The sequence below is a fragment of the Culex pipiens genome, chromosome 3, assembly GCF_016801865.2.
Source record: "Culex pipiens pallens isolate TS chromosome 3, TS_CPP_V2, whole genome shotgun sequence".
Lineage (NCBI taxonomy): Eukaryota > Metazoa > Arthropoda > Insecta > Diptera > Culicidae > Culex > Culex pipiens.
The window spans coordinates 2,426,806-2,454,177 of record NC_068939.1 but is presented as its reverse complement, the minus strand read 5'-3'; the positions used below and the strand labels follow the sequence as shown (position 1 = coordinate 2,454,177).

Below are 27,372 nucleotides of genomic sequence, written 5' to 3'. Positions count from 1 at the left end.
GCCCGGCTTAGTTACTAAAAAGATTACAAAAACAAAACGTTGTTCACGTTCTGGAATGTGAACAGCTCTCTCACGCTCGAATGTTGTATTTATATGATAGAAAACAATTATCTGGAACCGTTTCGTAGATCCATCGTGCTCGAGGCGATTAAAAAATCAATAAAACATGGGCTATTCAAGGATAATTTTATCCTTTTACTAAAATCAAACGGGGGTGCATTCATGTGCGAAAGAAATTCCATAAATAATTGTTGATTTAGCTGGACGTGCTCGACCGGGCGCACTGCAGAAGATCAAAAGCCCCTAATCAAAACAGCATTAGCAGTCCCTGGACCAGTTAGCACCGTCGGCCCAAACACAACCATCATTCAGCATTATGCTATTTATGCTAACGCAATATTATCACTCGCCGTGCTGTTGTTTGTTCTACAAATAGCCACGAATTAGCACATTAAATCATCCATTAGCCAGATAAACAACAAAATTCAGTCAGCAGAAAATGCGCCCGAGAAAAGCCTTGCGTAAAGATTCGTTTGGACGCGCGCACCCAAGGAAAGAGAGGAGCATTCCAACCAAAAAAGCATAAATTCTGTTTGATGTGTTTAATTTCCAGCGCTTTCTTGGGTGGTTTCCGGCGTCGAAGAAAGGGACGATTCGGTAAGTATTTTCAGCTATTGAACACGGTGGACGATGGTGCAACCCCAGTAAATAAAGGCCCTCCTGTGCATTGAATGTAAGCGAGAAGAGGAAATTGCTGCGGAATAGAAAGTACCTAGACTTGGAATTTCGAAAATTTCCAGCCCCCCGGGAGGCGTACAATATGGATGTTGAAAGCAAAGACGTGCGAGGGTTGTCGATCGACCGGGGATGACAAAAGGAATTGCGAAGAAGGGTGATTTGTTTGTTGGTCTTGCTTTCTTGTTTTTGAAGATAATTGTTTTTGTTCAAGCTCTCCAAAATGGAGATAATAATAGCAATTTTGTTTCATATCGATCCCAAATGGCAGATTTCGGACCATATCTCAAATCTAGATTAAATTTTCAAAACAACCTATCCCTCATGGGTTTCCTATGCAGATAGGGCCTTTTGAAAATTTAATCGAGAAATCATTTTTTTTTTCAATATAGTCCAGACTCGATTATCCGAAGACCTTGGCGAAATTTCTTTTCGGTTAATCGAACCAGGAAAAAAAATGTCTTATTTTTCATTGTTGAGCTTTAGTGCCGTCATCAGGGGTGCATTGGGTCTGGGGGTGAGATTGGGTCATACAAAAATGCAGAAATTTGTATGACCCAATCTCACCCCTGATGATGGTACCCTTAAACTACTCTAAAGTGACTTAGAATTTTTAATTCAAAGATGGCGGCCAAAATGGCGATGATGAAATATTGAAAAAATGCATAATCGAGGCTTCAGATAATCAAGGACTGTAATATGATCGCGAGTTGTTCATACATTTAGAAAGTTACAGCACAAATTTTTGAAAATACTCAAAATTTTCACAAAACTACGTATTTTCGAAAAAAAAATACACAAAATTTTAGTTTTTACAATATGGGTATCAAATGATCGGTAATCTTGGAAACATGCTGGTAGAATTTTTTTTTGTGAAATACTCTAAATTTTTCCAAAACTACGTATTTAAAAAAAACTAACAAAAACAAACAAAAAATCAAATGATCGGAAATTTTGAAAATCATTTGAAAGTTATAATACTTTTTGAGAGTCCTCAAAATTTTAATAATGAAAAATTTTACAAGGCTACGTATTTTTGAACAAATATTAAATTTTTTAGTTTTTACAACTAGGGTATTTTGTTGGTATTTTGCATACATTTGAATAGAAATAAGGTCGTTGCAAATATTTTTCAAAGTCTATGTCTTCAAAATTGATTCGAAAAATCAGGGGGCAAAAAATATTTGTAATTGTAATTTGTAATTTGTTGATTTATTGGGTACGATAACTTGTTAGTTAACACTTTTGATCAGGTCATAAAACTGAAAAATTTCAATGCAAACAGAAGTCTAATCAACTTAAAACAATCTTATATGCCTTTTTCTGCATTGATAACCATATTTAGCTTGGTTGGGCTCGTTCAAAAATATTTTGAACTTTTATGAAATTACAGTGTTCACCACCGCAAAAACGTTTTTTCTCGCAAAAATAAAAATTTCGTCAATGCTTTGAAATTTTGGAAACTTATTATTGCAAAACAACTGGACAGGTGTATTATGCTTTTTAAAACTCTTTTTTCATTCGAAAGTTGAAACTGTAGCTTGTAATTTAAATTTTTTAAACGAAAAAAACGGAAATTTTTAGTATATTTTACAAAATACGTAGTTTTGTAATTTTTTTTGAGTATTTCACAAAAATATTATTATTACTATGCACGAAAAAATCCCGGCCATTTAATACTCATATTGTAAAAACTGAAATTTTCAGCTTTTTTTTTTCGAAAATAAGTAGTTTTGTGAAAGTTTTGAGTATTTTAAAACATGTTTTACAACTTTAGAAATGTATAACACAATCCCGATTATTTGGTACCCAAATTGTACAAAAACTGTCATTTTTAGTTTTTTTTCGAAAATACCTAGTTTTGTGAAAAATTTTAGTTTAAAAAAATGTGTTATTACTTTCGAAATACAGTCCAGACTCGATTATCCGAAGTTTCGATTATTCGAAGTTCGATTATCCGATGGTTTGTATGGAACTTCAGATAATCGAATCACGAACCAAAATTTTTTTTTCGCGTTTTAATTTTATTTTTCTACTTTAAACTTAAAATTCGAGTTCTGCGACCCCATTTTAGTCAAATTTGAAAGGTTGATTGCCTGTAAAATTAAAAAATGCATTTTTTCAATATTTCATCATCGTATTTATGGCCGCCTTCATGGCTTTAAAAATTCTAAATCCCTTTAGAGTAGTTAGACATCGAAAATTTTTTTTTTTCTTGATTCGATTATCCTAGAGCGTCCAATTTCCTGGGGTTACAGAATTCCCGGGAAACGGGAAACGCTTTAGACGCTTTAGATTATCCGAAGTGAAATTTTGCCAAGGCCTTCGGATAATCGAGTCTGGACTGCATATGAAAAAATCCTCATCATAAAAAAATACGTAGTTTTGTGAAAAAAAATTGTATTTCACAAAAAAAAGTCTTATTTTACGATTTCAGTTTATTTTTCAGTTTTCTTTTCGCGTTAGCCATTTTATGTAATTCATGTCAACATCATCGGCGTTTGTGCCAACTTCTAGCAATACATTTAGTTTTGAGCTTTCTGAAGCTATGTACAAACCATTGAAGACGGCTTTAAAAGGATGGGTTGAATAAATATTTAAAAAAATAATATAAATGGCAATAATTAATTGATATTCACACATTATATTGATCATGAACACAAATTTTAAATAAATTATATAACAAAAGGTTAAATAAATACGTTGATTGACCCTACGAGCTCTAGAGATTCAAATCTATGAAAACAAACGTTATCACAGTGCAACCCGCAACAATCTAGATCTGCGACACGTGCTGCTTTCAGTCGGAAGTACAAAATCACGTCCTATCTTGATTGATTTCCGTTTGCCGACACGTATATCTCATTTGTACCGTCTAGGGAAGACGATGGTGTACCATGCGCTATCTAAAATGTGTATTTAATTGTAAAAGATGTCCCATCGGGTAAGATAAAAGACTGTTTGATTGGAAGAATTGCTAATATATGTTTCAGTCTGTGACGATGCGGGTCGGGTAAATTTTATATGCACATGATGACTACGACTGTGGACGCAACCCTTCACAATGAGCTACTGATATCGGTCGTATTTTGGCAAACTGAAGAAAACCTTCGAAAATAAACGATTGTTATGTCGTTTGTTTTTTTGGCAAACTTGTTCTGATAAGCGAAGAAAAACCCAAAAAACTGACGACAGTCACCGATCAATTTGCTGCTATCGAGCGCCTCTCTGGCAGAGAGTAACAACCGCTGTCGATAGACAAAGGCGACTTAGCGTTGCGTGCGAGTACCAACAACAGCTCAGCAACATTTTTTTTTTTGAGTTTCAACTGGATAAATCCTCTCCGATCCAACCATTTCCGACGGAAGACAAACACGAGCAATATAATAACACATCAGCAGTAGGAGCAGAAGCAGTAGCAACAGCTGTGGAAAGAAAGAGAGTCGCGGCATGTTGAGCTTTTTCTCTGCTTGGGTCTCGTACCTACCTGACTGACGGGGCTTAGCGGAGGAGAATACCGAGAACTGCACTTAGGCGAACGATTTGATGCCTGACGCATCAAGGCTATGACGCATTCGTTGATTAGCGTGCTGGAAAAAGTGGCCCCAAAATTAGATACAGTCCAGACTCGATTATCCGAAGGTTTATATCGGACTTCGGATAATCGAATCATGACCCAAAAAAATGTTTTTCGTATTTTTTATTTTTTTTGCTTTTTACATCAAATCTGAGTTCTGCGACCCCATTTTAGTCAAATTTGAATATTTGATTGCCTTTTAAATTGAAAATAGCTTTTATTCAATATATTATCACCGCCATTTTGGCCGCCATCTTGGATTTCAAAATTCTAAATCATTTTAGAGTAGTTTATTGGTCATACTTAAGCTATACAATAAAAAAATTCGAAGTGAAATTTTTACGAGGCCTTCGGATAATCGAGTCTGGACTGTACTGGTTTGGGAAGGTTTTCAATTAAGGGGTTACATACATGTAGAAAATCAAAAATGTCATATTTCAGAAAATTTAATAAATCCACTAAAAAGATGATTTTCAATCACTCCTGGAAGTTTCATGAAGATATTTCATGATTAAACTGAGTAAGAGACGATTTACGTTCAAAATTTTGCCATGCGCAAAGCGAACTGTCGAACTTTGTGAGAGTTTTTCTCTGAACACCGAGTTGATTTACGGGTGCCACGATATCTCGAGATGGGATGGACCAAATTGGCTGAAATTTGGGGTGAAGACTCCCAAGATATATTCCGTGTGCATGACGAAGCCCGATTTTGAAATTTTGCTTTAAAAAAAAAAAATACAAAAATCTAAAACTGGCGATTTTTTATATGAAAAACATAAAAATATTTTTATCTTTTTTTCAAACAAACTTTTTGAAAATCGGGCTTCGTCATGCACACAGGACCGGTTTAACGAGGCTTCACCAAAATTTTGAGCCGATTTGGTCAAGGCAGTGTGGAGATATCGTGGCACCCGATTTTTAAAACTGCTAACTTAAAATGGCTATATCTCGGCAATATCTTCAAATTTATTTTGATAATAGTTGAAAATATGTATTTTAATGTGTGCCAAAACCAACCTCTTACATTTTTGTCGATTTACATGTATGTAACCCCTTAAGTAAAAGTTATTGTTAAATGGTGTAAAAAAAATGGTTGTTTTTTCGAATTTAATTACTGGGGTTAGTGAGTTTTCACTATTTCACAGACAGCGTAATATTCGTAAAGTTTTAAAATTTTCTCGAAATTTGACATACAGTCCAGACTCGATTATCCGAAGCCTCGATTATCCGAAGCCTCGATTATCCGAAGTTTCGATTATCCGAAGTTCGATTATCCGAAGGTTTGTATGGGACCTCGGATAATTATAATCGAATCACGAACAAAAAAAATCGTATTTTTTCATTTTCTTGTTTTTAACATAAAATTGTAGTTCTAAGACCTCATTTTAGTCAAATTTGAGTTGTTGATTGCCTGTTACAAAATAAATTGCATTTTTTCAATATTGCGTCAAATGGCTGCCATCTTTGTTTAAGTTTAGGGGTCATACCAAAGCTCGACAATAAAAAATGAGACATTGAAAAAATCGCGATTCGATTATCCGAAGTGGAATTTTTCCAAGGCCTTCGGATAATCGAGTCTGGACTGTATTGTCAAATCATTGCAGAAATTTAACAAGATTTCACAAACATTTCATTTATTCATGTGAATTAAATAAGTTTTTAATTGATACCCGTATTACAAACTTCTTGCACACTTTAAGATATTCAAAAAAATAATTGAAAGAACAACAAATGATTAATTATAATTGTTACAACATTTTCTTTGCAAATAGTTGGGGGATCAAGTTATTCTTGTTCCAAAATAATTTCTGTTTCTTAGAATGTTGTGAAGTTTTTTTTAATTCCAATTGCAGAACTTTCTGTTCCAGGATGTTTCATTTGCAATTCAGAGATTTGGAGAACCTTTCAAACGAGATCAATTCATAAGCCTTTGCATTTCTACGTTTAGATTTTGCTAGCTGAGTGCTCTTTAAGGGGAAAATAAATTTTGAGATAAAAAAAACCCTAGATCTACATGTGAAGTTTTATGCACCTGTTTATGTTTATTTTGTAATTTTCAAGTTTTTCAATCATTTTTTTTAAGTTGCATTTAAGATTTATTGTAGATCTCGTGAAATTTTCACTATTTTTTTAAAATTAATTTTGATGGTCCGTGGAAAAAATATTGTATTATTTGATTTTTTTCGGATTTTTTGTTGATTTTGTAATGTGTACTAATTTAGTTTTGCTTTCTGATCTGTATTTGTGCTGTGTGATTAAAATTTTGAAGATCTGTTTCAGATTTTATAATATAATATAATCTATATTTTTCCATCATGAATTCTTCAATAACATTTTGGAAGGTTTGGAAAGTTTTGCAAAATTTGGAAGCAAATTTAAGTAATATTATTCATTTTGGCATGAACAAGGACAGTAAAATCTTGTTTTGATTTTAAATTCTGTAATCTTCAAAAGAGATGAAATTGAAGCGAATTAGAAAATTTTTGTTTTTTTTCAAATTATGATCTCTGTGAAAGTAGCAAATTTTGAGTGTCAAAAATAACTAAGCCTTGTAATTATACTGCACATATTTTTCAATCTGCATTTATTGTGTAAATTGTTCATGAAATATTAATAAGAGAATTTAAATCAATTTTCGGTTCACTACACAACCTATTTTCATCAATTTTGCAGTTTATACCATCCATTTTTTTTATTGAATCATACAAATAAAGTTGCTTGCAAATTATTTGCACTATCATTAACAAATAAATTTGAGATCTAGTTTGAGACAGTAAACAAGGTCAATGCGTTTAGAGACCGATAGTAGAAACTTATTAAAATAGGGAAATTTCATCTTTTCAACGATATTTTTATTAGTAATGCTTATCTAGAAAACATTTTAAGATAATAAAATCCATAAAATGCTTTCTTGGCATACATTGATGAAAATAAAAATAAAATGAGGGTATCGAAATTCGCTTAGTTTTTATTTCAAATATTCCTATCAGGTGACCAGGCGTGCTAGCCATAAACTCTGAGAAACTCTGAAGTATCATTACATCTGGAACTTTTCAGTTGAAAAATAGAGGGAAATCTCAAGTAAAAATTAAATTCTAGAGTCAATTTTCAAAACAATCTTTGAGTCATGGGTTTTCTTTGCAGATAGGACCTTTTGAAAATTTAATCTAGAATTTAAATCTTCATTCCACGAATCCGGAAAAAATAAATGCACAACAAATCCGACATTTCCGGGTTAATCGTCGAGCACCTGTTTTCGAACGGCGAGAACAAAACGGAAGTTTGGCCCGAGATGACATTACGGCTGATATTTGGCTCGGTTCTCTTCCACTCCCCACAACCAGCAATTCCCAGACGTTCTACAACGTGACAAAATTGGCCCGGCGAGAGTGACTTACGTTTGCGCGCGGTTTGCTTCTTCTCAGCATCTCTCACTCACACGATATGAGGGGGCAAAGTGTGTGTGTGGTTACCCGCGAGAGTGTTTAGCCGATACTGCTGGAGGAGCCTCCGAATTGCTTATAAGTAATAGCCGATTCAATTGGACCGTCTTACTAAGTTTTGAGCTTTCGGTGGAGACGCGCGCGCGTGTGCAGAAGTGATTTCGAAGAAGAAAAAAGTCGTTTTTTTTGGAAGATTGTTTGAATTGATATTTAGAATCCTCAGAGTGTGAAAATCATAGTTACCGCTCAAAAAAGTGATTCAAAGCAAGTGAAACCACAATTATTTATCCTCCAAGGACTCGTGCAAGAAAGATTCCGAAATTGGATTCCCGAAGGAAGAAAACTCGTCCTGATGTTCTGTCGAGTTCCGCCCTCAAGCGAATGAAATACCGAAACAGTTTGGGGCTGATTGTGCAGATTCAGTTCAGGACGTTCCTGCAAATTAAAGAAAGTCCCCATCGCAAGCGGGGATTCGGCGGTGGTAAGTTGAGATTCGATAAGGTGTTGCATGAGTGATTTTTCATGTTTGTTTTGACAGTGTTGGAATTTTATCATTGAAAATCTTCAAGAATTACGATTTTCAATGTGTGTGCCTGAGCAGCACAATTTGTTGCACTAGTTGCAAGCTAGACGCTTTTTGAAAAGAACGTGATGGGTTTAATCATCATGAGGCAAATCGATCAATTTAGAAAATAAATTGTCACAATAGAAGGAAATTAGAAGGAAGCAGTTGATACACGTGAGTGGAAATTTTATTTGTAACTTGGAATGGATTTTCTGTATGTGAATATTTATCTAGATGGCAATCGTTTTCTAACAATACATTTAAAATATATTCATAATTCAAGCTATTTATTATACTTTTTTATTTAGATATGTTGAACGATGTGCTTGTTATATAAAATTAACAGCACATAGCTCTGAAAAAAATAGATCAAATTTTCATTGTTTTTTAGTAAACAGAATTTAAAGGACGCGCAGATGAACAATTCAAAATATTTTTGAATTTGATGATTCGTTAATTGATCAAGAACCGATCGAAAAACAGCTGACGTGGAGAAGAAAGTGATGCCACGTTGCCAGCGAGTTGGCTATGTGTGTTTGAACTAGCAATATTAGGGGAAATTCTCGTCTGTTTGGCAGGTTAAGCACTCGCTCCCAACTCCAATTTGCTGATTTTCACTACAACTAATTTTGGAAAACTTTGGATAGAAGCTTGCTTGCTCACTTCTTATTGAGCTATTTTCCCCTATTTGTTTTGTTACTAAGCTATGAAAATGTTTTCCGCAATTTGTTTTGTTTTGAATAGCTCCAATTGGTTTTATGAAAAACGGTTTAATAGAGTTTTTTTTACAAATCCATTTTTGATCACACTTTTTATAATTTTAACGCAAAAAAACACACGGCTACATTTTAAGATGGATCAACTATGGTCCCCTCGGAAAAAAAGTGTCAAGAAGGGCCGAGAAGTTAATTTTCAAAAATTTAATTCAAAATACATTTCAAATCCTTTGGGATCGTACAATGGATCAGTGTACTGAGAAAAAAGAGGTTTTTCGTTGTGATCAATAATGTCATCAATTTAAGCTTAATTTGAGGACCCAATTGTTTAAAGTAAGGGTGAAAACTATTTAACTGTGTCTGTTTTGCATGACGAATGTCAATTTAATAAAGTTCCTCACTGAAAATATTAAGTAGAGCCTCGAGTCGATTTGGCTAGAATTAGAGCCAGAACCGAAAGGGCGGTTAAGCACTTTGACAGCTGGAACTAATTTCCAAATTCCGTGAAAACATATAACTTTTTGACTAAATTCGAAGTGTAAAACAATTGCCTTCCCAGCAACCATTCAACACTGTGGGTTTTGTTAAATAGTTTTCTGATCTCTTGGAATTTGCAAAATAACACCAGCTGTCAAAATGCTTATGCGCCCTTTTCAAATGTTGCTTAATTTTTCTTAGAAAAATATTGTACACTTTGCACCAAATTCTCCACCCTTGCAAATAATATCTGCACACCAAATATTTGCACACACTTTAAATCATACCCCTTCTCCCCCCCTCTCGCCTAGAGTGGTGCGTGTCTCGACTGAGCTTTGTTGCTTTCGACCACTTTAGAAAAGTTTCAAACTAAGGTGTGTGTCTTGGATAGTTTTTTTTTGCTGTAGTTTGAGGTGTGCACTTTGTTGGAGAGCTTTCCACAAAGTGCACGATTGTCTAAAAATCTCTGAAATCCTTAATATTAATTTCCAGAAAAATACTTTTTTATCAGAACGCTGATTGAATCTTTACTTTTGTTTGATAAGGTCCTATAAACAAATGTAAACATTGAGTGTATCCCTATGTCAATGTCCATCGGAGTTAGCGGGAAAAAAGTCAAAAAAAAGTCTAGAAATACAGTCTAGGGATCAAGTTTTTCCACTCTTCTATGGTGCTTCGAATCCCGCGGCGGGCGCTCTAAAATTCTTTGTGTAAATATGGGTATTCGGCGCCGTCGCTCCGTGCCATACTTTCATACACTTAGGAGCCCAGGGCGGCGAAGTCCTTGTAGATAAAAAGGAAGACACTAGTGGTTGGTACTAGCAATGGTGGCCGACAGCTATAAAGTCAACTTCGTTTTTTCGTTATGGTGCTTACTAGATGATGCGAGCTGTCAGTTAGTTATTTTTTATAGCTTTGTTTAGATTGAGAGGAAATTATTATCCGCGCACCACCAAGCCGAAGTGCGCAACACTTTTGTTGCGCGAAAAAATCTGTTGCGCCGAACAAAAATGTAGTGGTTTGTCGTTAGCGTGTACATCAGCCTGTGGCGCAACAGCTTTGACAGGTTGCGTTCGTATTTTGATTTTTGTCTGCTTTTACAATATAGTATTCTAGCTACTTGAGATAATATCGTTATTTCCACATAATATTTTTAAAAGTAAACAATTTGTAACTGATGCGTGTTTCGAATGCCCTTCAATATTTACGAAAGATCACAAAACGACGGCTCATTAAACAATTTCACTGCTTGAAATGTACCCCTCAAGCTCAGCTTATTTCCATTTAAAAACAATTTCAGTGACATCTCGTTTTTGGTAACATTAGGTGATTTTTATGCTGCCAAAAGTTTCAAAAAATCCAAATAGTTTTTTCTCGCAAAAAAAAAATTATATAATTTATAAAGTTTTGGTTTTTAAACTTCCGAAATCTTAAGGAGCCTTAGAAATATAAAATTTGTTGGGTGTGATCAAAATCAGATAAAAAATGTTGCCAAAAACTTGGCAAAACTAAGGTCGAGAAAATCGAGATGGGACTGTAACAATGAATCTGCCATTAACAAATCTGACAACTAACATAAATATGTAAAACGTCATACATGCTTAAAACATAAATAACCTGCTTGGTAAAAATATTTTTACATTTCAAAATTCGACAAACCATGAGCGTTTCGAACCTTGAAATGCTGGTGCAGTTTTGACAGTTCGAACTGATTTTACAAAGCTCGCTCCACATAGGTTGCTATTTATATTGCAATGATCAATTCTAGAATTGTATTTGAAAAGGTCCAATAAATATAGAGAATCCTATTTAGAAGCATGTATGTATGTGTTTTGTTCTTAAACTGTTTTTGTTTTTGGCTTATCTCAAAGTTTTTTTTGATCAAAACCTTTAATAAGCAACAAATATATTATTCAAAGCTTATCCAGATTTTTAAGCATAGACGACGTTACGAATGTTAACGGCGTTACGCACTCTCAAAATGTCAAAGTTGCTCGGTGCTACCAACAATACAAACAACAATACAAACAAAGCTACTCTTTTTTATAATGTTCGTGCCGATTTTAACATTTCTGGCGTGCTTATCGTAACGTCCTTCATGTTTAAAATCTGGATTCAGAGAACCCTTTTTAACGCGATGCGTTACGTTTTTCTTATTTTTCGGTTTCTATGAAACGACGCAACATTTTTGCAATCGTGTTGAAGAAATTTGTAGGTTTTGTTCAGATCTACAAAACGCTTTTTAAAGCTTGCAAAAATATTGTATGGTTTAAGAGAAATCTACGAAACAAAAAGCGTAACGCCACCGCGTAAGAGGTTTCTATGTACATACCATGATTTCTTTACTGTGCATCTAAAGCGGAACTAGAATAATGAGTATAGAACAACAATGAACAATTCAGGCTCAAACATGTCTCATTCATTTCAACCGTCTCGAACGATCCCCCGCAATCAAAATTTCGCATTCATTGTACATCATTTCCCAAATCGTTTCGCGCGCGCGTTGTTCCGAATTTGTTTATCTTTTGCGTCTGGTCCGTTATCAACCAAACGACAAGCAAAACATAAAAACCTGTCTAGGCATTTAAACACAGCTCTTTCGGGGCCCGCACGAAGACGAGCCCAACCGTCGACCGACGACAGGTCAACATTCTGCTCGAATGTCGTTCATTCACTTGAGGCGTTGAAATCGTTGCAACTCGTTGCTCGATCAGAGTTCATTCTGCTTGCAACGGTGTGGTGTGGGATGGATAAATGCAGATCAATCCGGCACGTGGCAGATCGCAGCCGATCGCAGCCACTTTGGACTTGTCTTTTCTACCGTTTGGGACTCTGATGAACCAGTAGCCCGCGGCGGCGATGACTGTTTGCTGGGGGCGGAGTCTTTCGTGGAAAAAGACCGTTGTTGACTTGTTTGCTGCAGTAGCGGTTGATTGTTTTCCGTTTTTTTTGTTTGTGCAGCCTTGAGTTAAGGGTTATAATGTGTGACTGTTTCGACAGTTTGACACATTGATGTTAATTTTTCGGAATTTGTCAAATAAATGTGAGGGATTGCTCACAAAATTTTCATCCTTTTTAGGTTTAAGTCAAAAGGTTGATTATTTTGCTTTGGCAAAAATTAATAACACTTTTTGATGTCACCTTTTAGGAAAATTTTCAGAACTACTGCATTAGATCTCTAAGAAAAGATTGCATTACATAAGAGCCCTTTACTAAATGGTGGTGTTCTGTACTGCAATTATGATTAACATCGCAACCGTCTTAATTGTAGGTTGTAAATTGCTCACCTCATGTCTGTTGATAAGCGGACATTTGTCCAGCAAATTCGAGAAAGCTCCAATCTCAGACGACACGTTACTCGTTATCAGCACCCGTAGTTAATTCAACAGCTAATCGCATTGTTATTGGTGCAATTGTCTGTGATTTTATTTTATCAATCGTCAAAAAATGTTGGTGCTATCTTGGCTGTAAAACTGTCTCGAAAAAAATCTGAGCTGTTTGGCGGGGATAATTGATGAATGACAATTTTGATAAGCGAATCAACGCGCGAGTGAGACGAGTTAAATTTAAACCGAACCTTGTCACAGCGGCTTTCTTCATGACTTGAAAATATTTACCTAACAGTTATCACTTCGATTCTGAGGCATGTTTTTTTTTAAGCAAGCCGCTGATCTTCTTGTGCACGATTAGCCTTCACAAATTAGCTCTTTGGTCCAAATTTTGTGGATTTATATTTTCCACTCTATTACCCAGCATGCGTAAATTGGTCGAGTTTCGCCAAAATTGGCAAATAGCCTGAGAATCGTTTAGACCAAATATGTGGACAAATAAAATTGATTGGTGTTTATTTTCCTATTTATTTTTTCAGATAAAGCAGCGTCCTCCAGATTGGGACGATCCGGGTGTCAGCAGAGTGCTGCTGATTGGTGCTAGTTTTACTGTGATATTAATTAGGAACAATCGTAAATTTAATTCAAACTGACAAAACTGGGTGCGTACAGAAATGTAAACTATTCGCCTTCAGAACCAATTGAAAAGTGATCTTAAAAATTATCAACCGATTTTAAACAAAGTTATTAATTGATACCAAAAAAAGAGAACAAAACAGAAGCTGTTGTGTTTAGTTTAGTTAATTAGTGAGAGAGACAATAAAGGACAATTTAGAACAATGAAGCTGTTTGGTATTGTGGCGGTAATTGGCCTGTTGGCGTGGTGCGTTGTGGCCCAGGAACACGCCGGAAGTGACGGCGGCGAGTGGCCTGAGTGTGGCAGCGAGGAAAATGCCCACCGGGGAGAGTTTACCCCGTACGACTACTCGGCGCTGGCGTTTATGCTTGTGGTTTCCCTTGGAATAGGTAAGTTGGTTGAACACTACACGGAAAAAAAATAATTCCCGAATGCGTCAATTGTGTTCATGAATTTGCGAACCATGAAGGAATATATTCACGTTTATAGTGCAAATGCACTATACTCATGAATAAATTCCTTCTTGGTTCGCAAATTCATGAACAAAATTTACAATTACGGGAATTGATTTTTCTCTGGGTAGGGTGTCGAAAAAATTTAATACCTACTTTGGAATAGGCTATGTGATTTATTTGGTCAACAAAATTGGTATCATTTTTTTAATTTTTCCTTATAAATTTTTGCGAATTATCTCAAACAAACCCCTAAACCTTAACCGATTTGGCTCCAGATTGGCACATGAGCAATTCTCTACCAAAACCGGAAATGGATTTTATTTGTATTTTTTGATTTGGCTCAAACTTTGTGGGGGCTTCCCTATGACCAAATAAGCTATTTTGTGTCATTGGTTCACCCATACAAGTCTCCATACAATTTTGGCTGCTGTCCATACAAAAATGGTATGTAAATATTCAAACAGCTGTAACTTTTGAGTGAATTTTCTGATCAACTTGGTGTCTTCGGCAAAGTTGTAGTTATTGTTGAGGACTATTGAGAAAAAATAGGTACACGGGGAAAAAATTTGCAGATTTTTTAATCAACTTATTTTTCACTAAAACTCAATTTCCCAAAAAATTTTGATATGTTTTAGGGGACAAAAATCCGCAACTTTTGAGCCACAGAGAAACATGGTCAAAAAATCTGCCGCCGAGTTATGAATTTTTGAAAAATAGTGATTTTTGGAAAAAAATCGAAGTTTGATGCAAAAACAAGTTTGCAATTATTTTTTAATGCAAAATTGAATTTGCAATCGAAAAGTACTTTACAGATTTTTTGAAAAAGGCTCCGTTTTCAAGATATAGCCACCGAAAGTTTGATTTTAGCGAAATATTTGCAGTTTTTCGATTTTTAAAAATAGTGACCATGAGTGACCATTTCTAGAAATATTTTTTTGATCTTTTCGAAAAAAATATTTTGAAATTGTTTAAATCAAGACTAAGTTGATTAAAAAATCTGCAAATTTTTTCCCCGTGTACCTATTTTTTCTCAATAGTCCTCAACAATAACTACAACTTTGCCGAAGACACCAAGTTGATCAGAAAATTCACTCAAAAGTTACAGCTGTTTGAATATTTCATACCATTTTTGTATGGACAGCAGCCAAAATTGTATGGAGACTTGTATGGGGAACCAATGACGCAAAATAGCTTATTTGGTCATAGGGAAGGCCCTCACAAAGTTTGAGTCAAATCAAAAAATAAAAAAAAAAATGGTCGAAATCGGCCGATTTTGTAGAGAGTTGCTCACATAAACTTTGAAAACCATTTGCAAAAAAAAAAAAATGAAAAGGTCCTATAAACAAAATTAAAATTAAACAAAATTTATTCTATTCTACAAATTCTTGAAAAAACAGCATTTGCGGTGGGCATTAAAAATTTATAGAATACTAAATCATTTCATAGATCCGGGCAGCACAATAACTTCAGTCCAGGTAAAAAAAAATGATATAATATTTTCATTACAATAGCATAATAAATTTTGTTCTAAAAATTCTATCTTGCATGAAAACTTCAGCAAGATTCATGGAACCAGGCTATCGAATATTATTATTTAAAAAAGCTAATATAATTTTGTACTGCAAATCCTATTTTGCAAGATAGTTTCTGCTGTTTTTATCGAATGCTGGTGATCGAATATTTCCTTTTAAAATACCTCAAATTGTTTCCGTTCTAAATATATTTGCTTGTAAGATAACTTCAGCCTGATTTCATATAAACAGGCAGCAAGATAACTTCAGTTTCGTACAAAATAATTGACTGAATAAAAAGTACTTAAAATCACCTTTTGCAAAAAACTTTTGATGATTTCATGGAACCATTGCAGCCTGGTTAACTTCAGTTTGGATAAAATTAATAAATTAAAAAATTTCCTGATAGAATTTTCAGTACGAAATTAGTTTTGTTGATTTTTTTTCATGTAAATATTTGATCAACTATTTTAACCAAATCTGAAGTTATCTTGTAGCCTGGTTCTATGACACCAGCTTAAGTTTTCTTGCAATATGTGATTTTTTAAGTTCAATTTCATGCAAAATACGGAATCGGTTGTACCGGACCCTGTCCGATTTCAATGAAACTTTGTAGACATGTTATCATACGCTTATATAAGCCATTTTTGTGTATATGGAGCCAGTTTCACTCGATAATGACATTTGAGAAGGGCGTAAGTGTTTTAAATATTGTTGTATTTCGGAATTTAAATATTTCTGTATCTCGAAGTCGTTGCATCGTATAAGGGTAATTCTCTACCAACTCTTACGAAATCGGGAAAAGTTGCCCCGACCCCTCTTCGATTTGCGTGAAACTTTGTCCTAAGGGGTAACTTTTGTCCCTGATCACGAATCCGAGGTCCGTTTTTTGATATCTCGTGACGGAGGGGCGGTACGACCCCTTCCATTTTTGAACATGCGAAAAAAGAGGTGTTTTTTAATAATTTGCAGCCTGAAATGGTGATGAGATAGAAATTTGGTGTCAAAGGGACTTTTATGTACTTTTGATAAGACGCCCGATTTGATGGCGTACTCAGAATTCCGAAAAAACGTATTTTTCATCGAAAAAAACACTAAAAAAGATTTAAAAATTCTCCCATTTTCCGTTACTCGACTGTAAATTTTTTTGGAACATGTCATTTTATGGGAAATTTAATGTACTTTTCGAATTTACATTGACCCAGAAGGGTCATTTTTTCATTTAGAACAAAATTTTTCATTTTAAAATTTCGTGTTTTTTCTAAATTTGCAGGGTTATTTTTTAGAGTGTAACAAAGTTGTACAAAGTTGTAGAGCAGACAATTACAAAAATTTTGATATTTAGACATAAGGGGTTTGCTTATAAACATCACGAGTTATCGCGATTTTACGAAAAAAAGTTTTGAAAAAGTTACTTTTTGCGTTTCTCTTTGTTTCGTCGTCCGTGTCTGTCGCGGGTGACCATGAACGGCCATGATCGATGACGACCAACTTTTTCAAAACTTTTTTTTCGTAAAATCGCGATAACTCGTGATGTTTATAAGCAAACCCCTTATGTCTGTATATCAAAATTTTTGTAATTGTCTGCTCTACAACTTTGTAGAACATTGTTACACTCTAAAAAATAACCCTGCAAAGTTAGAAAAAACACGAAATTTTAAAATGAAAATTTTTGTTCTAAATGAAAAAATGACCCTTCTGGGTCAATGTAGATTCGAAAAGTACATTAAATTTCCCATAAAATGACATGTTCCAAAATTTTTTACAGTCGAGTAACGGAAAATGGGAGAATTTTTAAAACTTTTTTAGTGTTTTTTTCGATGAAAAATACGTTTTTTCGGAATTCTGAGTACGCCATCAAATCGGGCGTCTTATTAAAAGTCTTATTAAAAGTACATAAAAGTCCCTTTGACACCAAATTTCTATCTCATCACCGTTTCAGGCTGCAAATTATTGAAAAACACCTCTTTTTTCGCATGTTCAAAAATGGAAGGGGTCGTACCGCCCCTCCGTCACGAGATATCATAAAACGGACCTCGGATTCGTGATCAGGGACAAAAGTTACCCCTTAGGACAAAGTTTCACGCAAATCGAAGAGGGGTCGGGGCAACTGCTGTGTGAGTTGGCGGAGAATTACCCATAAAAAAGTGGTCAAAGGCAAACTTGTAAGAAATTAGACGGGCTTTCCGAAAAAAAACACACTGAAAGAAAAAACACTCCACTTTTATGAGATTTTTTTTTTATTTTTAAATTTAAAAGTAAAATTTTAAGTTGAGCCCACGATTTTTTTTTCGTTCAATTTTTTTGTGAAAATAGCCTGAGATGTTACAAAAAGACTCACGAAAAATGCGGGATGGAGCAACTCACCTAAAAAAATACAAAAATCATTTACTGAAACTGTTTTTTTTAAAGTGCTTTAAACGTCAAAATTTTCAATAATAGAATACGGGAATCGATTCTCCAGACAATTTTACATAAAAGTCTCCATATTGACCACTGTCCTAAGTCCAATCCTTGTGAAGTTACAGCGGTTTTAAAAATAAAAATGTGGTCAAAGACAATCTTATGGGAAATTCCGGTAAAAATATTTACGAGACTGAAAAATCAAGTCTGTCATAAAGAAATTGTCAAATACCATCAAAAAATAGTAGTTTATGCAACAAGTTGCAAAATGAGGATTTTTCAGCACGAGTCGTACATTTATCCAACGAGGTTCACCGAGTTGGATAAATACGACTAGTTCTGAAAAAATCAAGTTTTGCAACGAGTTCCATACAACATTTTTTGCAATTTCGAAAAACACCCATTGAGTGAATTTTAAGTCAAATTTTCATGTATTTTGTCAATAAATCGTTTAAATCAAAAAAATGTTGAAAAGTGTTACTTTTCGAAACAAGTGCTGAAAAGTTCAACTTTTCAGCACCCATTTTAGTGCTGAAAAGTAGAACTTTTCAGCATTTATTTTGAAAAGTGTTGCTATTCGATTCTGTTATTTTTGGTACAGAAAAGTAGGCTATTTCGTCGTTCAAGAATGACAGGAAAAGTAAGTAGTTTCACGACGGAATTGCAAAATAGTAGTTTATGCAACAAGTTGCAAAAAGAGGATTTTTTCAGCACGAGTCGTAAATTTATCCAACGAGGTTCACCGAGTTGGATAAATACGACGAGTGCTGAAAAAATCAAGTTTTGCAACGAGTTCCATACAACATTTTTTGCAATTCCGAAAAACACCCATTGAGTGAAATTTTAAGTCAAATTTTCATGTATTTGTCAATAAATCGTTTAAATCAAAACAATGTTGAAAAGTGTTACTTTTCGAAACAAGTGCTGAAAAGTTCAACTTTTCAGCACCCGTTTCAGTGCTGAAAAGTAGAACTTTTCAGCATTTATTTTGAAAAGTGTTGCTATTCGATTCTGTTTTTTTTGGTACAGAAAAGTAGGCTATTTCGTCGTTCAAGAATGACAGGAAAAGGAAGTAGTTTCACGACGGAATTGCAAAAACAATTTTTTCAACATTTTTATTTTTCACAAGGATTGGACTTAAGACAGTGGTCAATATGAAGACTTTTATGTAAAACTGTCTGGAGAATCGATTCCCGTATTCGGTTTTTGAAAATTTTGATGGTTAGAGCACTTTTTCAAAAAACGGTTTCAGTAAATGATTTCATTTTTCGTGAGTCTTTTTTTAACATCTTAGGCTATCTTCACAAAAAAATTGAACGAAGCAAAAATGGCTTATACAAGCGTAGGATAACAAGTCTACAAAGTTTCATTGAAATCGGAGAGGGTCACGAAAAAAGTACGTAAAAAATCCTGTTTTGGGCTGCAATTGCTCTTAAGTCTTATTCTTATTTTTTTGTTTAAATATATTTATTTGTTTAATTATTTTGTCTATTAATGAAGTAATCTTGCAAATTCGATGATTTAAGCAAAACACTTCTCTGCAAGAGTATTCTGAGTTTGTGGATGTTTCGAATATGTGAATTTTGCCTCAATATTTTCAATTGTGATTTGTTTTTTTTTAGAGTTATCATAACAATGTTTGAAACAGATTTTCAATGCTTAAAAGTTTTTAAAAAGATTAGATAAGATTTTTGCATCAAATTAACAAAGCTGTTGGTTTCAAATTCACAGCAAATATCAAGTCGTAGTAATGTTGCTGTTTACCACTTCGATATCACCTGTTTACTTCTCACATTTGCACCTTTCTTTGAACTTCCAGGCGTATTCTATGGATATTTCGTGAAGCCAAAAAAGGATGCGGATCCCGAATCGAACGAGTTTCTGCTCGGTTCTGGCATGACTGTTTTCCCGGTAACGCTGAGCCTGACGACGAGCTTCATCACCGCCATCGAACTTCTGGGAAATCCCTCGGAGATGTTCTTCAGCGGAACCCAGTACGCGCTGATTGGTAAGACGCATTTGCGGGGGGTTTGGCAATAATGCTCGTTCTCGAAGTAATCAGCTCTTTCGATTTTCAGTTATTTCTGCCCTGCTCGTAATCCCCGTTGCGGTGAAGATGTTCTACCCAATCTATTACAAGCTGAATCTGACCAGTTGCTACGAGTATTTGGGGATGCGGTTCGATAACAAACTTCGAGTTTTCGGGGGAATTTTGTACATTCTGCAGGTAAGACTTTGATCCGTTCTCAAAAGGGGGTTTATCAAACGCAGATTCCCACGTGGAGACCGAAATTACGGGACCTTTTGATGGGAAAGCTTAGTATGCAAAGTCCCGGTTCTTGTTACCACTTTGCGGCATAGAAATTAACTTCAGAATTCAATCAGCCAATCCCAAAATCTGGTAATTAATCAACTTTCTGATGAAATTTCCTCAGTCGACCCAACTGGCATACGGAAATCACTTTATTTCGCTCCCACACGGTAGGATTGGTGGGGAATTGGTTGAGTTCGTGATGAGGGAAAACCAATTAGATGCCAAGAATTGGAGTCCTTTTGATTGAGCTGTGGAACCCAAGATTGGCAGACGAAGTGGCGACAAAAGTTTTTTATCGGTTAACAATTATAACTTGCAAAAGATCCTTCGTAGGCAAGAAAGTTAAATTTTGTTATCAAATTGCTAAGTCCGTGTAAGTTTTTCAACCCTTTTCAATTACCTGGAAAAGGTAAGATTTTCGTATTATATGAAACAAATTCTAAATATTCTTTACATCAACTAAAAAAGATAATAATTCTATTTCGAAGAAGTAGTTCTCCTCAACAGCTGAGACTTCTATTACCCTTTGTTACCTGGAAGCTCCAACAACCTGTAATCCTACTAGTTACTGCTAACCTTTCTATCCTCTTTGAGCATAGACAGTAGTGTGTCAGCCACGTGGCTTGCATACTGACTCTACATCACGCTGCTTCCTCTATTCTGCTAGTGGTACCTACTCATGTAAGCTCATCCAATCTCGTGTAATACACTGAAGAAGTGCTCAGATGAAGTCTCCAGCCAGCATAATCTTCCATTGAATTATCCCGCGTGTGGAAGTACAATGCCCACCCCCCTCGTCATCCGTCCATCCGTCAGCTATTTCCGTTCTGAACTCAACTCATTTTTTTTTGCGTTTGTTACAGATGTCGTTCTATACTTCGGTGGCCGTCCTGGCTCCGGCGATCGCCCTCTCCAAGGCAACAGGTCTGGATACGCACGTGGCTGTCGCGTTGATTTACTTTGTGTGCATCTTCTACTCGTCGCAGGGCGGGATGAAGGCCGTCGTTATTGCGGATACTTTCCAGGTGAGTCCATGAGGCAGATGAGAGGGGAGGGGTGGTGGATAATCCTTGCAATTTCTGCGCGTTGGCTGCCATGTCTTTTCAGGTGAAGTGTTTCTTTGAATTGTTTTTTTTTGCATAGTTGCAGCGAGTTGCATTTCGTTGATACTTTTTTGCAGGGTTGACCAAAGTAAAAAGGTTAAAAATGGGGCATTTCTTTATACTAAAATATAAAAAATCTTTATTCACCCAAACGGCGGTCGCATGATTGTGATACATGGCGGCATGAAAGTATATCAGAATCTGCATGAAATTTGTCCTCATGCATTTTTTGCGATATAGGGGTATGACATTTTTGCCCGTTACCGACAATTATCGACATTACCGACGACTGATTGATTGTATTGTAGAAAAAAAATCTAAATGGAACGAGGATTGAACCATCAACTTCATAGGGACGTGGCGTTACATCGTGCTGCCATCTGGTTTTTTTAAGTGCAAGAGTGGAAAAGTGCTGAGTCATCGTCTAAAAATAGACGGCGTCCTATCTCGCCCAGCAAAATGAAGTCGATAATGTAGTCGGTTACGATAGAGAAAAAGTGGAAAACGTGATCTAAAAATAGCGACGCCATCCCCCTATGCTTGTTGATCCGACATGCTACCACCGCGCCATGGACGCTTGATGAATTGTGAGGGACAGAGCACCAACATATCCTTCTCTCTGAAGTCTTGCTCGGGGATTTGCCAGCATTATATGTATTGGTGAGAACTGCAGATCGCTGACATGTTTACACGCGGGCAAAAATGAGCTATGAGCTTGCTGCAAAAACTGTTATAAAATGTAACATTTTCTGCAGCAAATCCACTGTTGCAGATATTGATATATATGTTTCCTTTGGGTGTACTAACAGTTAAAAAAATAGGTTACGTTTTTGAGTCATCCAGCTTCAATGGTGATCCTACATCCCAGAATTGATAAGGATTGGACGTATAAAGCACAATGTAAATGCCAAAACTGACTTTGCTCCATAAATTTTGACATTTTTTTCAATCCATTCTTTAGAGTTTAGAGGAGGGGTTCTCTTAATCAGATCGAGCTCAAATTGGGAATTTTGTCTATTGAAGGTAGCCGGAATGATACTACTGTAGTCTACGAATGATTAAAACATAAAATAAAAAGGGATATGATTGATTTGGGCTCACTGTCGTTAAAAATAAGAAAATCAAAAATAACAAATAAATGTTTGTGGTGAATTTTAGATAAACAAACATCGGAGAATCGTGGACTGTATTCAAAATATGTGTCGTGTCCAAAAAAGCTTAAAATGATTATAAATTTGTACAGAAAAAAAAATATTTTGAATTAATTTTGGCTGATTGATTTTTTTCAATTAATTTTTTTCAGAAAAATTGTAATCACTTAAATCGATATTTTCATTGAAAATTTGTTAAATCGATTGTAAACTTTTCACTACATTATTCAATGATCATTGATGTATTTTTTCAAAAATAAAAAAAAACTTTTCAGCTTTTTACAAATTTTTAGTTTTGGGATTATAGAACAATTAATGAATCAAAAGCATAACAATATTTTGTTTCTTTTGACTGTGATATCAATAGATTTTTTTCCATTTCCTCTGCTTTTTACATTTTAAATCAGATTGTACAAGCCGTAAAAATATTAAATTTGTGATGAAAGAATAAAATTCATAATTTCATGCTATCATTTGCAAAACCATAACATTAATGATATTTTAAACAACTTTTTAATTTTTTTTTAAGGCAAAAATTTTGAAAGACGTTATTTTACATCTTAATCCCTTTTCAAATGTTAGTTATGAGTTCATGAGTTTTCCAAAAAAAAAATTGCAACGCTGTCTAATATTTTTGCTCTTACTAGGTCATACATAACTCATAAGTTGTGTTTCGTCCTTTAAACCTGAAAAAATACAAAAAAAAATTTTTTTCAAGGATACTTTTTGTGTGTGAAAAAAAATATGCATCTTTTGTTTTCCCTGAATTAACCTTACCTTTACCTACAACTTTGCTAAAGATATTAAATTCTGCTCTCCATTCATATAAGGACTGTTATAAAAATTTGCCTAGGCAAATAAAAGAGTACACAAATATTATATTGTTATTATTTTTTCATAAAATCTTAACTTAAAACACATATTTAGTTTCGTGGGTGACATGTTTAAGTTTGTTTGTTAGTTTTTTAAGTATTTTTTTTCCACAGCAAAACAAATATAACAAGCCATTTTAAATTAATTAATCCGAAATGCATTAGGAAAAAAAAAAAAACTGTGATTTGTTTTTGGTTGATTCGACTTCCCTTTACATCGGCAATCGCTCAGACTTTTATGGGATTTTGAATATAAATTGATGTTGCTTTATTTTTTTTAAGTATTTAAGATGGTTATATTCACAGCTAGAAAAGTAGTAATCCAGCTGCGTGTAAACGGCCTGGGTGTAAAATAAATATTGCATTATTTTGTGCAATTTTATGTGATTTTACACCCTGAAATATGTAGCCCATCATTATAGGAAACCTACTTGACCGAAATGTCAAGCTCATATATGCGTTTATCCTTGCAGTTTTTCATCGGTCTGATGGCCGAGTGGGCTAAGGCGCCAGTCTTTACTGTTGGTGCTGGGTTTGAAACCCGTCGGTTGCAACTTTTTTTTTTTGTTTGCAAAAAATGTACATGCAGTGTGTAATATTAAGTGTTTATTTTGACGAAGGTGATGTGCATGCTTTTGCATGCGATTTTACCATCGGATTTTTTGCTGTGTTTGTTGGACTCAAAAGGACATTGAAACCATAGTTCTAAAGCTTAATCCCTGTATGTCAACGACTTATTGCAAACTTTGTTTTCAAAATGCTTTCGGCGACCCATTCTTTTATCTTACAATGCTCCAGGGTTCATACGAATACTACGTAACAACGTAATTCAGGGGAGAGGGGGTAAACGAGTGTGTTATACTTCTAGTATTCAATTTTCATTTTGTATGGCAGTGTCACGTGGAAGAGTAGGAATTTCTGAAAATTCCACATTTGGTGTTACGTCATACCCGAACAACCCCCAATTGCTTCCACAGAATCGCACCGTTGCTCCGTTGTTCTGTACAGCTTGTTGCATGCTTGCAGTTAACTAAGGACTTCATGTACTACATAGCCAAGTACAGTGCTTTATCGCTTTAACAATCTCAATTCCGTTGCTTCTCGACGCTGCCTGGCTGTTGGACGTCCTCGGGTTTCATTCCGGGGTCACGTCCGGGACCTTCTCGCAGCGTAGAGTGTGGGCGGATGTGTGTGTGTCTGTGTGTGTGCAAAAGTGGATGTCAGCAAAGTGATCAACCATTGTCGTTATCCCGTGATTGTCCTTTTTTCCGCCCAGCCGAGTACACTCCCTGTTTTGTTGAGCGACGACGACGATGGTGGAAAAGCGCGTAAAGTGGAAAAAGGTTGACACTGCCAGGTTCTGGCCCAGGTTCCCGGGCGTAGATCACGTCTAGTGGCCGGGCAGTGTTTCAACACGGTTTCTTGAGACAAGTGGCTGCCACGCCACACTCACAGCACACTAGGAAGTGGGTGGTTTATTGTTGTAATGAAAATTGTTAATTTTCTGTTCTACTCTGTCCCTGTCGCGCGAGGGAAGTGGAAGTGAGCGAGCAAGCAATGCTTTACCATTTGTGCAGTACTATTACATAATCCTGCAGAAATGCTGTGTCCTTAAGTGAAAGCAGGGGCTGGCGAAATGGCAATCTCGTGTTGTTGCGTTGTTCCAGCGTGCCCGTGGATACAATGTAGCAGAAAGGAACGTGGGAAAAAGAGCGGAAAAAACCGTTTTATTCTTGACTCCGGAAAAGACAAACTATTATGTACACTGTTGATTGTGGAGTATCACTTAACTGATTACCTTTGCTCACGAAGATTTATGTTAATGCAGGTTCACAGAGCGTAATGCCAGAATGATAATGTGTACAATGGGATTAGATTTTTCCTGCTAGATGTGATTGTAATGGTTGGTAAATATTTGATTTAAAGTGGCTTCTACTTTCTTTTGCTTGGCAAACGATATGAATTCTTATGTCCTAACTATTTTTAATAATTCAAGAATATCTTTTTGAACAAGATAAATACCAAAAAAATATTGAATGTGGTATAAATCAGTACCCAGAAAACAAAAAAAAAACATTCTTCAAGTGGCTAACATTTAATTTTGCATTCGAATACCCAAATCTCATTTGTGTCAATTGCTCCCGGAGGCGTCGTCTCGTGACGCACTTCGTCCTTAAAATGAAGCCACAAAAAAATCAGGCAATTGTGCCTCTACCACTATTGAGCCGTTAGAATACGTGTGTGTGTGTGTGTGTGTGGTTTATTTTTCTGTCCCTGCTCCGATATTTTTTCCACGTGCCTTCACATTCAACTTTTGTAAAGTGCAAAAGAGCACGAGCAGCACTCCCACACCGGCAAGGACGCCACATTAAATTCCACCCACCATTCTGGTGAGTCGTCCTTTGAGGCCACAATCGCGAAAGGTCTCTCTTTTATGTTCGCGGGTCAGGGGCGTTTTGGGTGGTTGCTTGAAGTGCTTATTTTTTCCCCCTCTCCCACATGTGAAATCACACCCACACAACCCCCCCCAGCAACTGTCACGCCAATACAGAGTGTCGTGTCGTGGTGGGTATATAAATTTAGCTGAATTTAATTCCATTACTTTTCGTTCAGCGTTCCAGGAGGCGCGCGAGCGCGCTGATTGAAAATTATCTCGCGGGAACGCAAAAACGAGACTCGCTGGGAAACAGACACGTTGACACAGGCGTACACATGCACACATTCAAACATTCAGTGTCACTCAGACTCACACTCCACGTGGTGGCTTTGAATGCTCTGACACTCGATAATGCGGTGATTATTTTGAAATTTTAACTTTAAAATAATATTTCAGCAATGATCTGCGAAATATTTGTTAAAATTGCTTACAAACAAAGAAATTAAGAAATTTTATTTTTTTAACATCAAGCAATTATTTTTTATTTATCATTGCTTGTTTTGTTCGATTTAATTTAACACTTGTAGCCCCAACGGCGTCAAAAAAGTTGGAAATGCAACTTCACCGGCTCTTTGAACACTTGAAAAAATGTTGGAAATGCCTTTTTCATTGTAACTTAGGGTAGACGCATCTGTTTTGGATCTACCTTGTTTTAGGTGATTCTTGACATCCTTCCGGATCGAATGCAACAAGAATCATCCAGATCGGTTGAGTTTTTGCCGAGATACAGCCGGATGAAGTTGCATTTGCAACTTTTGTGACCCCCTTTGTGCTTCGCGTAAGTTTTGACCCCGTTGGTGCTACAAGTACAAGTACAAGCAAATATTTCGGTAGTTACTGTCTTATGCGGAGATATTGAATACATTTTAACAATTGGAAAATGAATGTATTATATTTGTGTTTGATGGATCGAGAAAATTAATTTAGAGTAATTCTCTACGTTTTCGCAAATCGACTTTCTTACTCCATGCAATTTTGCGGGCTGCTTGTTGAAAATGGACGTGTGATTATTCAAAAGTCTTTATCATGAGGAGGGATTTTCTGATCTATTTGGTGTCTTTAGCAAGATGATAGATTATGATTAGGATTAGGAATTAAAAAAAAACATAGTACACGATAAAATATAATTTGCCAGTTTTTTATTTGACTTTTTATCACTTGAAATTAAATTCCCAAAAAAAATATTTTTTTAATTTTCAAATCGAATTTTAAAAATAATTTCTATGATCCAAAATCAAATCATTTTTTGATACAGTGCATGGTTCGCAAATATCAAATAATTCAAAATATATTCTAAAAGTTGAGGTTTCCTAATTTCCTACAGTGTTTTTTACTTTGTTGATACGACTGCTGGTTGCTGAGATACAGTCTTTTGAAGCATAAATTTTGTGACATTTGATTTTTTGCTCGTTTTCATATCGCGATATCCCGGATTTTATTGGGTCGATATTGATATTGAAATTTTAGAATATTTTTTTGCGTTTTTCCATAAAAATAATTTTGTATTTGTAATCATGAAAAGCCTTATGAAAGCTTTAAACACTCATGGTGGACTTTTTAAAATGTCAAGCTATTTTTAAATTTAACATGTTTTTTTCTAAGAAAAAAGCAGACAATGGATCAACAAACAAACAAAAATTGCGAATT

At 35.4% G+C, this 27,372-nt stretch overlaps 2 protein-coding genes across 3 annotated transcripts in view; both read left to right on the top strand.

Moving 5' to 3' along the window:
- The first annotated feature begins 7,878 nt into the window (after nucleotides 1-7,878).
- Nucleotides 7,879-13,551, top strand: LOC128093592 (uncharacterized). The gene is made up of 2 exons (XM_052711006.1): nucleotides 7,879-8,236; nucleotides 13,382-13,551. The coding sequence occupies exons 1-2, from the start codon at nucleotides 8,137-8,139 to the stop codon at nucleotides 13,444-13,446; spliced, it is 165 nt and encodes a 54-aa protein (XP_052566966.1). The 5' UTR covers nucleotides 7,879-8,136; the 3' UTR covers nucleotides 13,447-13,551.
- LOC120423001 (sodium-coupled monocarboxylate transporter 2) overlaps nucleotides 13,473-27,372 on the top strand; it is a 126,910-nt gene continuing 113,010 nt past the window's right edge. For both annotated transcript variants that reach the window (XM_052711005.1, XM_052711003.1), the window contains exons 1-4: nucleotides 13,473-13,868; nucleotides 19,668-19,856; nucleotides 19,927-20,075; nucleotides 21,026-21,187. In XM_052711005.1, the coding sequence (XP_052566965.1) occupies nucleotides 13,682-13,868; nucleotides 19,668-19,856; nucleotides 19,927-20,075; nucleotides 21,026-21,187 (687 nt within the window). In that variant the 5' untranslated portion in view covers nucleotides 13,473-13,681. The remainder of the gene's footprint in view (nucleotides 13,869-19,667; nucleotides 19,857-19,926; nucleotides 20,076-21,025; nucleotides 21,188-27,372) is intronic.